Source organism: Medicago sativa, chromosome 1 (assembly GCF_051527215.1).
Source record: "Medicago sativa cultivar Bolivia chromosome 1, Bolivia_mono, whole genome shotgun sequence".
Taxonomy (NCBI): Eukaryota; Viridiplantae; Streptophyta; class Magnoliopsida; order Fabales; family Fabaceae; genus Medicago; species Medicago sativa.
In genome coordinates this window covers 76,516,334-76,529,106 of record NC_140749.1, presented here as the reverse complement: position 1 = coordinate 76,529,106, position 12,773 = coordinate 76,516,334, and the positions used below count along the sequence as shown (strand labels likewise).

At 31.1% G+C, this 12,773-nt stretch overlaps 1 protein-coding gene across 2 annotated transcripts; it reads right to left on the bottom strand.

Moving 5' to 3' along the window:
- Positions 1-6,931: 6,931 nt before the first annotated feature.
- LOC146957552 (uncharacterized) lies at positions 6,932-12,461 on the bottom strand. 2 transcript variants are annotated; one of them, XM_085737128.1, is made up of 4 exons: positions 12,145-12,461; positions 11,875-12,041; positions 11,310-11,439; positions 6,932-7,976 (listed from the first exon to the last, which is right to left on the bottom strand). In XM_085737128.1, exons 2-4 carry the CDS (start codon positions 12,005-12,007, stop codon positions 7,127-7,129), a joined length of 1,113 nt encoding a protein of 370 aa, XP_085593254.1. In that variant the 5' UTR covers positions 12,008-12,041; positions 12,145-12,461; the 3' UTR covers positions 6,932-7,126. The 2 variants fall into 2 exon arrangements, with proteins under 2 accessions (XP_085593254.1, XP_085593256.1); XM_085737130.1 differs by having other exon boundaries at positions 11,875-12,038; positions 12,145-12,269.
- Between the last annotated feature and the right edge of the window lie 312 nt (positions 12,462-12,773).

Sequence of the window (12,773 nt, the reverse complement as noted above, 5' to 3'; positions counted from 1 at the left end):
TTCTCACTTAATGACGCTTGTTGTTGAGGTGGCATAGTGTAAGTGGTTCAAACACCCTATGTGTGAATAGTACCTGCCACGTGGTGTCATAATCTTTTTACAAAAATGTAAGAAGAAAAAATGAATATACTAATTTTACCAAATAATTGTTAAGTATTGATGTATAGGTAGTGTTAACTTGTGCATTTACGGTACATGTTAAGAAATTTAAAAGAAGAAATATTTCTCCGTTTTTATATCTAAGCACCCATTTGACTTTATTTTTGTCCATAAATCTAAACCCTTTTTTAAATTACAAGATGTATTTATTATTTTTTTTTCTAAACATACCCCTAATTAATACTACTAACTTGTCTTGAAATTTGAAAAGTCAAATTTAATACACATACTACAAACAAAGGACAATTTGGTAATATTAACACTAAAAACAGTCATATTAATTACACTGACAGCTTTTCTTAAGAAATGTGAAAAAAACAAAGGGGGCTTACATTAAGGGACGGAGGGGGTATTTTATAAAATTTTGTGTATTCAACTCGTTAAAAAACTAAAGATTAAATGTAATACACACATTCCAATGAACTATTTCTATATTTGTTTCATTAACTTGTGCTTTAAGGGCACAAGTTATCATTTTCCTTCATGTATTTATATGGGGTAGAGATTATTGATGTACTACTTTCTTGTAAGTAAAGTGATATTTGTACTACTAATATTAAACAACTTTAGTGACAACCATTTTTCTTTTCTTGTGATTGAACAAAAACAATAGAGAGAGAAAGAAAGAAAAAAAGATAATAAAACATGTGAGTATGAGAGAGAGGGTTGTTTCAAAAGTTGTCAAAAAATAGTTGTACAAATATCATTTCTGTTTTTGCAAAAACGAATTGGAGGTGCATTCATCGAAAACATAAATACAAAATGATGTAATTAATATATCGTTAAAATTAAAAATAATATATTTTTTAAGATATTTGTTTTGGAGCAATAGTCATTTTGATCCCTAAATGTGTAATGATTAGTCACAATAGTCAATTGATGGATCAAAATTTTAAAATAGTCGCTAGTTGTGCATTATGTTAGTCAAAATAGTCTCTGACGCTAAAATAATATCTCAATGCTCACAGTGACTCTTTTTTGTTTTAACAAAACTCGGGATTTTATTGCTTAACATTGTTCCATTGGACTTCAGTTACAACACAGTGGGTATATGCTCAATCTAAACGTTATTGTGCTCAATAAGAGTAGACTGGGGCAACTTATGAGCTACCCCAATACCCTTTCTACTCACATATTTGAAGTACAATTGTGTTAACAAAATCACCCTATACTGAATCCCCCTTATAATATTCCCCACATAGAGATTTGGGATTTCCTCTTTCCCATTAAGAACCCTAATGAGCTTTTCATTATTAGATTCAAAAATTACATCGAGAAAACAACATTGAGCTGCGAATTCCATTGCCATGTACATCCCGAAAGCTTCAGCTGCTACCGTATCATTTAAGCATGCCTATTTCCAAGTCGCGGCTGTGAGCACATCGTCGGAGTCGTTGCGACAAATATCTCCTAATCCCCAGGTATTGTCTTGCGATAGATTGACATCAATATTGATTTTGTAGAAGTGAGTGCTTGGTTTTTCCCATGTAGCATTTTTCCCATTTCAAATCCTTACTAACCTCTCACTTCCACGAATCCTAGATATATTCCCGTCATCGTCGTTTTATCCACTTGCTTCGTATTGTGATTGTTGATGATGCTTTTCTAGCAATCTCTTCTGGAAGTTTTGATGGGATTCTCTGTGAGTGTTTGATTTGGATCAATAGGATTTGTTGTCTATCATATATCTGAACCCTAACTTTGTCGCGTTTTTATCTCTGGTGATTAATGGTGATATTTTCTCGGTGATACCCTTTGCTATTGAGCTAAACTTAAGGGATTTGGGTTTTTCATTAATTATTTTTTTCTTCCAACTCATATTTGGGTGATTTGAAGAAACTTTTAAGAGTTTTTATTTCAGTAATCTTCGAATACCCTCATATAATCTCCTATCTTCTCTCTTATCTCATATCTTCTATACATACATTTTAACATATTCAAAATGGCTAACCCACATGGCAATTTACAATTTTCTATCAAACTGATATCCCACGCGTTCTCATTTTGGGCAAACCATTCAAGGGGATTTTTTTTGTTGCGGGAAACCATTCAAATTAATTTATTTCTTATAGTATAAGTCATTCAAATAGCGTTGGCTTATACTTAATTAATTCACATTAAAATTGCTTTCAAACTGACATTTAGATCACAATAAAATAAAATCACATTACAGTTTACATGTCACTCACAAAACCATTCTTATCTAATTCTTTTTTTTATTTTTTATAAATGACTACCAACTATGATTCCCTCGTTAAAATTAACGACAACAAAAGAAAATGGTGTTTTTTTTTTGGTAGAATTGTTAGGCTATGGAAATCAACTTATTCGAAGAACTCAGAAATCATTGACCATCCATTTGATTTTAATGGATAACTATGTGAGTTTTTTAGATTTTATATTATGATACTATTAAATTGTCGTCATTTATAAAAGGTCGGTATATTATATGAATATTTTTTTAATTATTTTCACATGCACGGTCACAAAATTCATGCAATGGTTGGAGGCCAACTTTTTAACAAGTTCGAACTTTTTTGAAAGAAGAGGCTGTCTATACATGATATAGACTCTATATCATGTATTTTCGAGTCAATATCCATGAAATACAAGAAGTCGTCACAACATCGGGTAGATATTGAAAATAGTCACGAGTTTTCAAAACTTTTTTGTATTGATGCATAAAAAATTGCATCTGTGGATATAAGCACATAAAATCTGTAACGAGTCATTGTGAGATTAGCTCAGTTGGTAGGGATAATGCATAATATATGCAAGGTACGGGGGTTCGAATCCCGGCCACCACAAAAAAAAAAATTGTAACGAGTGTTGTGCAAATATTTAATTAATGGTGTTTTGCATATAAAATAAAAAATATTTAATAGAAACACTACATTAATGTTGATATTTTAAAAATAGTCATTAGTATTTAAAATTTATTCATATCGACTTTCTAATATAATATCGTGGACGTAAAAAATTACGGTAAAAAATAAATTCAAAATAAATTAAAAAAATTGCAGTTTTGAAAAAAGGTAAATTCAAAAGCTATTCAAAACATTTATTTTTCAAAATCAATAAAGCAAATTTTTTTTTTTGGTGAAGAATCAATAAAGCAAATATAAAAGGACAAAGATATCGCAAAATCAAAAACCCCTTAAAAAAAATAAAAGACCTCGCAAAACAAATAAAATTTTAAAAAATATCTTAAAAAGGTGTGTGTTTTCTTTGCAAAACACTAATTTTCTCATGGGAAAAAGTAACATTAAATATGTTTACATTGTTCCCACTCATTTAAATTCAAATAATTTCTTTTTAGACTCAGTCAATTTTAAGTAAATAATATTGCAAATGTTTTTTACAAGTACATTATACTAGTATATATTGAGACATTGTAGCCATATCTTAATCAATATTTACATTTTTATTTTAATTACTTCTTAGATATGTTAAAGATGAACATTATTTTCTCCGTCTTGATCTTGTTTGAAGTTGCTCTTTTAGCGTTGTTTGTTAATAATGTCAGACAAGTGCATCTCGCTTGTACTCAACAAATGAGAATTCTCCACAACCTGAAAATGTTGGTTATTCTGCAAAAGAGAGTCTAAGAAGACGGAAAATACTTAGGTGACATTGTGGTTGGTGACATTGGCCAACCACAATGTCACAAGTGTACATAAAACAAAAATCCCTTATGAAAGAGAAAGAAGAAAAGCCACTTGTGACATTGTGGTTGGACAATGTCACCAATGTCACCACCACAATGTCACCCAAGTGCTACCCCTAAGAAGACATGGTAATGTTGACCATATTGCAAGAGAGAGCTCAGGACATCCTTCCTAATCCAGGACACCTCCATTCCTTACAGCAGCCTCGTAATGTTGATCGTATTTTAAGAAAAGTCCCATCAGGTCCTAATCCACTTCATAATCAAGTCCCACAAACACCACCACATCTTTAAATAAATCATGTAAGCCAATTTGGCCTTGCTTTTACCTATATCTATTTATATAAATCTTGTAAGCCAATTTGGCCTTGCTTTTACCTAGTCAAGAAAATAAACATATATCTATTATAAGTCATCATTATATTATAAAGAGGAGTGATATTTTGACAACCAAAATCAAACAACTTTAATGACAACCTTTTTTTCTCTCTTCTTATTGGACAATAACAATAGAGAGAGAAAAAGGAAGAGAGAGAATAAAAGTATAATGTGAGTATAAGAGAGAAAGTTGTCACAAAAGTTGTTTAAAAGTGGTCGTCAAAATATCATTTCTCTATTATAAATTATAAGTTCTCTTACAAAAGGAAAAATTCACGCGTCCTTCATATATTAATTTGATTCCTATCCAATTCATATTTATCTATTTTATTTCTTTAATTAGTATTATACTTGTGTCAAATACGGAGAATTAACATACTTATAAAATTTTACGGAAAAAAAATATTATTTCAAATTGAATTGAAAATTAATGTGTGTGCGCTTGCGAGCGTGCGTGCGTTTGGGGTATGATATTTAAGTTTAGTGGCGGATCTCTTCAGGGACAGGTGGGAGCTATGACATCCCTCGATTTTCCTTATATACTATATTAGGTGTATTATATCAATCAGATTTCGCTGTTGCACCGGAAAGGGTACCATAAATTGCTAAAGGTCACGTCTTTTTTTTACATACACACACACATATATCTTCTACTATTACATATTGTATTAAAAAATCGTATTTGAGAGGATTCAAACCCACATTCTCTTGCTGCTTTCAAACAATTTATACCAATAGGTCGGTTATTAATTATTGTTACATCTTGAAACCGTTTAATATATATTCCATAGAAGTTTGACATCCCTAACAAATTAACTCAAGATCCGCCACTGTTTAAGTTATATACATTCCAAATCATTTTAAGCTGAAAAAATATATATTGTCATCTCATCCCAGTGTTGTTGAGGTATGATATTGCAGGGTCGTTCTTAGAGTTTTACTGACATTAGGCATAATATGAGAAAAGAGTGGGGATCCATTGACTCCAAGAGTAAATCTAAAGATTTACTCCAAATCTTAACCCTTCATCTTAATAATAATTAATGGCTATAATTGATTCTTAATAATCTCTATGGTATAGGCCTACTTCGTGATTCCAACAGCAAAAGACATGGAAAGATTGGTTTTGACACAAACATGCGTGTCTCCAATCCAAAAGAATCAGCACAGTATCGTTCCACTATTTGATTAATGGTACAAATCTACCAGAGATTGGTTTCATCGAAATTCCATTATGCATAATCATAGGCCACTCATCAAATCAGGTACCTTTTAATTTGCAATCAACAAGTTTCAAACACAGTTTTTTTTCTTCATAATTTGGTGTACGATTTTTTATAATGTTTTGTTCAGATATTGAATTTGTATCAATGCACCGATTATTTTCCACACCACTTACATGATATAGTGATGAAGGTACAATTTCATTAATAAATGAATGGATTAAAATAAAACCTTCTACCAAAAAAAAAACCTAAAAAGAATGAATCGATTTCCTAGAGAAGAATAAAATGATATTGAAAATTAAAATTCTAAAATATGAAATATTTAAGCCATATGCGTTGGTAGACGAAGGGCTGTGTGTGCGCCATTGTCATGGAACCTGAAAGGGATGAATGAAGTGCACCAATACAATGCAATGCTCCTGAGTTAACCACACATAGGAATTATTAGTAATCAATTGTAGCCATTAATTATTATTAAGATGAAGGGTTAAGATTTGGAGTAAGTCTTTAGACTTACTCTTAGAGTCAATGGATCCCCACTCATGAGAAAAAGGCCCTTTACATAGTACATCATAAAAGAATTTAGCTCATTGTTGTGATTTTATTAGGTCTTCATTTCATTTTTTTTTTTCGCTTTTCACTACCAAATAAATGTCTTTTTAGAGAACATCTAAAAATAAATCAAATACTTCATAGACACCAAAACAAAATAAAATATCGTAGAAGTAGAGAACAATAACACATGCGAAGTATGTGATATGTAGAATTATTGTTCTTAGCATCACTATTTTTATAAAAAAATAAAATAATACATTTTGAAATAAGGGACGGGCCGATTCATCGGGCTGTGTAGCCCACTACTAATTGGGCTGAGCTCCATTTTGACAACTTATGAATAAAGTGGGCTGACCCCCTTTGACCCATTTGTGTGAGCTGGCCCACCAGACAAAGACAGACTGGACTGGGCCGGTCCATTTGACAACTCTAAGTATCACAACCCAAATTAGCTAAGAGATATGCGCATTTAATTTATTTTTTACGAAAAAGTTATGATCCATCTTAATTTAGAAGAGCTTTGTAATTTCTACAAGTAAGTATTCATGTAATTTCTTACTTAAGATCAACTTTAAAATTTAATTAAAACTTCTCTTTTTAATAATGATGAATGTGAGCATTAACTTCTCTTTAGTTCTTGAATCTAACATCTATCTTATCAATGCTCATATCTTTACCATTATGATGAATCCTCGTTGATTTATCAATTTTTTTGGTTTGTGGTGTCTTCTTAACCTAATCCATCTTTAGTTCCTTTTCTCCTTTTATATTTGTTTCTTTATCCGAAGAAACCACTTGGTGAGATACTCCATAGGTGAAAGCAAATATCCACATAAACTAAGCGTCTTCTAATATTCTCATACTATGTAATTATTTGTAACACATGAACATCCTTATTTACATTTTATTTAATAATAATCTGTTGCAGTACTTGTGAATCAAAAGATTAATCAATCCAAAAAAGTCACCACTCACTTTTATTATTTTGTATTCACGTTTTATTATTTATTTTACAATAACAAATTTTTCAAAAAGCTACACTAAATTGGCAACGTAAAAAATGAGCTACTCACTAAAAGCCATACAAAAGAAAAAACCCTAAACATTCAAACCAGAACACGCTCATGCCTTCATTGTTTTTTCAAGAGAGAAACCAAGCAATCAAATCATTTTGTTTCTGAGGATCTATCTCTCCCAAACTCTTACTATCACCTTCCCAATCATCATCTTCACACAACCAATTCAAAAGATTATCTTTATGCTCCCTATTACTATTATCATCAACACTAAATTCCATCACACTCTCCCAATTCCATTTATCATCCAAATCTAAACCCATATTCAAAGACCATTCTCCACTTTCACCGTTATTTGAGGTTTGGTTCACACTACTTTCGGGGTCTTCACATGAAACCAAATTATATTTAAGACTGTCTCCATCATCATTGGTTGTTCTTTCATTTTCTTCACCTCCATCACCCATCATTTCTCTCTCTTGACTTAAATTTGAAACAGACCCACTTGTTTCCAGCAAACAATTTTCCATTGTCTTGACATGAGTACTTATGCACAATGCCCCACTGTCTTCATTAATGTCATCTAACAACTCACTCAGCCCTAAGATGTCGTCACATAATTCATACGTTGTTTCTTTCTCATCATGTGTTGTTTTTACCTCCACGTCATCAATTATTTTCTCTGTAACAACTTCACAATCTAGTGAAGGAGTACGTGGAATTTGAACTTCTGGTTCAATATAATTTTCTTTAGTATTAATAACGGTTTGTTTTTTGTAGCTTTTGTTCTTCTTCATGGCCCAACGACTTGTTTTACCACATTTACGCTTAGGAGGACGAACATCCATGATCTTTGGCTCTATAGTTGTGGAAATTTTTGAGAAACTGTAGATTTTTCTGCTGAGGTGAGAATTCCAATGGTTTTTAATTTCATTGTCCGTTCTTCCTGGCAAGTGGCTAGCTATCATGGACCACCTGAAAATCACACAAACCCAATAAACTTCAAATCATAATTTCTTCCTTGTGTATATACTAGTATATTCTTTTTCACTTGTTTTGTTCCGTACCACCACTTTATGCCAAAATTTATTAGCAAAATGATGTTTGTTACTATTAAGAAAATAATCCAAACCCATATTCAAAGACCAATTTGTGATTTTTTTTGTTTGCTTCCAAAAAATAATACGTACTACTAGCATGAACCTCATTTAATGTTTCACCAAATTGTTAGGCATGTGGGCATTATTATAATAATTAATCCATGATTTTTAAAGTGCCCAAAAAAGACGGGGACAACTTTAATATCTCCATCAAAAAATAGTACTACTCAGTGTTTGTTTAGAGTACTCTATCCGTTTGTATCGTTGAATAAGTAGAAAATCTAGGGTTCAAATCTTAATCTCCGTATATTATATTACCAACCGAGCTATGCTAACGTAACTACTTTATGCATTATATGTTTTTATATGTCACACACAAATATCTTTTTCCTACTTAAAAAAATAAGGAAAATGCTAATTACTTAAGGCACTTGTTAAAAAAAAATTATCTTAAGAATTCTGCATTCAATATATTAAAACTAAAGAAATTAACTTCTTCTACATAATTCTGTAAAACTAAAATCTTCTATATAAAATTTATCATTCTTTTTACTTTAAAAAACTGTCCTTATGATATTTGTTTTTCTTTTTGAGAGAATCTTTAATATTTCTTAACATGATCCAAAAAATAAAATACTTTATAGGAAAACAGTTGGCTTTCATGCTAATTATTTGTCTACTTCAACCAAGTATAGTGCCAATGTCAATGTTTCTTAAGAAATCATTACTTTTTAAGTTTTATATATATAAAAAAAAATCCATTGATAATTAATATATATTTATAATATAGTTCAAATACATCGGTTATTCAATGAATATGAAAAAAAGAATATTTGATAGAAGAACACGGGAGTAGTTCAGTGTTACTCTGACACTCTTTAAATTATCCAACAAAATCTTTAAAATAGAGGGAGGAAAAGTAAAGTGATGATCTTGCTTCTCAAGAAAAATGTTTTACATAAAAAGAGAGAGAGTAAAATACACTTAGTTGAATACTATTGTCAGCAGGACGAATGGGAAAATATTTGAGTGACTTGAAGTTTTGGTGACTTTGGTGACATTTGTGTATTTTAGATGAAAGAGAATAATAAATAAATAATTAAAATAAATTATTTTGATGAGAGAGAATTATTAGTTAAGAGATATTAGATCGAAACAAGACCACTAGGACAAATATACCCCAATTATCATTTTGTGCACGTTTATCAATTCATCAGTAGGGTTGGGAATAGGCCAGACCGGCCTACAGGGGCCTACGATCTGGCTTGTTTAAGCCTGGTCTGACCTGGCCTGTTTATTAAAAAGGCTAGGCTTAGGCTTTTGAAAAATCCTATTTAAGTAAATAGGTCAAGCTTAGGCTATCAAAAAAGCCTACGAAACCTAATAGGCCGGCCTGTTTATGCATGTTATTAAAATTTATTTTTTATTTATAATAAAATATAATTTATATTAAGCATAAAAATAAAGAAACAACTCAAATAATAGACTTTTTAAATATAGGCTTTAAGGCCTTATAATGGTAGACAAGCATTACAATGAAATAGGCTTTAAAGCCTACACCCTCCGGTCACTAATATAAGCAAAAATCCACTTTCTAGGTTCATTCAATAAATGATGTATGTAGCCTATAATAAAGACTACATACATCATTAATTGAATGAACCTAGAAATTGGATTTTTGCTTATATTAGTGACCGGAGGGTGTATTTAGCCTATTTAAAAGTAGATAAAATAGAATGTTTAATGACTTTTATAATAAGTAGGCCTGTAAATAGGCTTTCAGGCTAGGCCAGACTTTTAGATATGTCAGGCCAGGTCAAAACAATAGGCCTATGAAAAGCTATAGGCCAGACTCAGGCTTACAATTTTTTTCGTAGGTCAGGCTCGGGCCTATCAAAGTCTGGCCTGACCTGGCATATTCCCAACCCTATTCATCAGTACTACTGTTGGCCTTTATTAGGACATTATAAAGAAAATCCGGCAGCAGAAATAACTGGTTAAAAATATGTCCTTGAAATTACTAGTACTTATTATTTTTTGAGGAAACAATCATAGTCTTTGAAATTACTATAATAGTACTGTTTTATACCAGTATAAGAATAGTTTGCAGGTTATTTTAGACTTCAGTTAATTTCTGACATTCGTTTGTTGAGGAGCGGATCCAGGAATAACTTTTTGGTGTGATTAGTGTCAACAAAATTTATTTAAAAAAAAAAAATTGTTCAATGAAACTAAAGATTATATTATTTCATTCAAAATAACAATTTAGTAGTTTTATTTGGAGAGGTGTCATTAGCACATGTCTAAAAAAGAATACTATTGTTTATTTACACGTTATTATATCAGTAAAAAATTCTACACGTTATTATTTTGGGTAAATAAAAAAGTACACGTTATTAATTAGTGGTAAAAAAACACTACACGTTATTATTTTAGGTACAATAATAGAGGGTGGGTTTTAGGGCCCACGAATTATTCCAAAACATAGGTACGTACGATACTGGATTTTTCTTACGAAAAAACAAAGGTACAACATTGCAGTTTACTTTTTATTGAAAAATTATTCCAGTTTAATTGGAAACAATGACAACCTGACACGAGTATTTTAAATTTTTTAATAAAGCCACGCATTTTGCAAGTGATGGGAAAATTAAAATAGACAAAAAAACAGCTTCCCCGTAGTATCCGGCAAGCTCTCACTTTTAACCCTAACTTTAAAATATGTAAATGAAGAGTGTGGAAAAGAAAATGAATAAGAGATCACGTGGAATATTAATTTTGTGTTGGTAATGTGAATTAAATAAAATGTAAATTCCAGTAGAACCTAGAAAAAGCAATTCTAAAGTTATGAATGACAAATTTAGATCAATTAATGACAAAGTTAGTTACCAAGAAATAATTAATGACAAAGTTTTTTTTGAAGGAAATTAACGACAAAGTTACAAAAAAAAAAATAGCTACCATGCCATACCCACATCCTACGGTCAACTCTCAAATTTGTATTTTTCATAAAATAAAAAAACTCTTAAATTTGATGGGTAGTAGTCTCCATCTACATTATTACAAATAAAGACATAGGCTAAATATACGTGGGCAAGAATGATCCTAAATAAAAAGGGTAAATTTTTCTTTAAGAAAAGTGCTAAAGTTGGTAAACTTATTTTCATCTATAATTAAAACTATAATATTCAATGCAAGCAGCACAAACCTGTTACCATAAGTAGTGTGGAGCTTCACAATGGTGTCTTCCTCTTGAGCAGATATGTTTCCTCTTTTGAGGTCAGTTCTCAAATAGTTAATCCATCTTAGTCTACAACTCTTCCCGCACCTTAATAATCCTTCAAATTCCCAAATAAAATGCCAGTTAAAAATGAAGCCGTGAGCTTAACTCAGTTGGTTTGGACAATGCATAATATATGCAAGGTCCGGGGTTCAAACCCTGCTCACTACCAAAATACTAACACAAAGTAATTTATTCAAAAATATATAACGACATAGTAGTTTGTCATTGAAATATTAACAAACCCACTATAAATAAAAAAAAAATAGTTCAAACTTTAAATAATAATTTAATTTATATACGCCGACAATGTACAATCAGTCGTAATCTTTCAATGATTAAGAAAGATTGACTTTTAATCATGCAAATGATGGTTTGTGATTGATTGACAATGTAAAAAGTTTACGATGTATAAAAACTATTCTCTCAAACTAAATACATTTGGCCTCTAATATATAGTATCATTATTAATTTAATTAACTACTACTCATACCTGCATTCTTTGGCAATGACCTCCAAGAACCTTCTCCATTGACTTGAATGTATTTTGACAAGATCTCATCTTCTTCTGTTGTCCATCTACCCCTTTTCAGCCCTACTTTCTCACAACAAGGAGTTCTTCCCATATCTAACTAGTGAATGTTTTTGTCCACAATGCTACTATAAAATAAACAATGCACGAAAATGTTACACAAGAAAAAGCTAGCTAGCAAGACAACAAATTAAATAAGCACATGAAAATTGAAATGGTTATTATAGCTACCTTTGTTTTTGACGGTGGTGGTTATAGCTACCTAGTTAGTGTTTGAGGAATGAGACTAGACAACGAGGTGGAGAAAGGTTAGTGCATGTTTGTATATGTTGTCATGTCTAAAACCCAACAATTATGAAACGTATGAGAGAGCAGTTGAAATAATTTATAGAATTGAAAAGGTAGCAATGTGTGTGGGGCTATTCATTAAAACATATCTGTGGTGGCAGATTGTGCCACGTTGGTTTTGTAACAATGCTACGATCGTGGCTCATCCACCGTCTACACCCTCCTTGCGGGGCTTCCATCTCCCACGTTGATGTACTCCTGTATATGAATAATGAAATATGAATATGATTATCATATAAAGTACATTTCCATCCCCTTGCTATTATTCAATGACATAAATTTGTTGTTGGTCTTTGTTGTTCAACTCAAGCACGCTAACCTAATCATTTGATAAATGTCCTTTAAATTAATATTTGTTCTTTACTAGTATGCTATTACAGTATATATAAGAAAAACTATATGAGTGTTTGATTAGATAATTATATTGCATCCCTTTCATTTGTCTTCTTTATTAGAAGGTAGTTTTAATATTTTAGTAGGTTGAATACCCCTTAGGCTTGCGAGATAAAATT

Excerpts from the sequence above, each read along its gene's own strand:
- LOC146957552 (XM_085737128.1), bottom strand. The coding sequence starts at position 12,007 with ATGGGAAGAACTCCTTGTTGTGAGAAAGTAGGGCTGAAAAGGGGTAGA. Across the intron at positions 11,440-11,874 it reads GTCATTGCCAAAGAATGCAG|GATTATTAAGGTGCGGGAAG; the intron begins GTATGAGTAGTA and ends GGGAATTTGAAG. Across the intron at positions 7,977-11,309 it reads CACACTACTTATGGTAACAG|GTGGTCCATGATAGCTAGCC; the intron begins GTTTGTGCTGCT and ends TGTGATTTTCAG.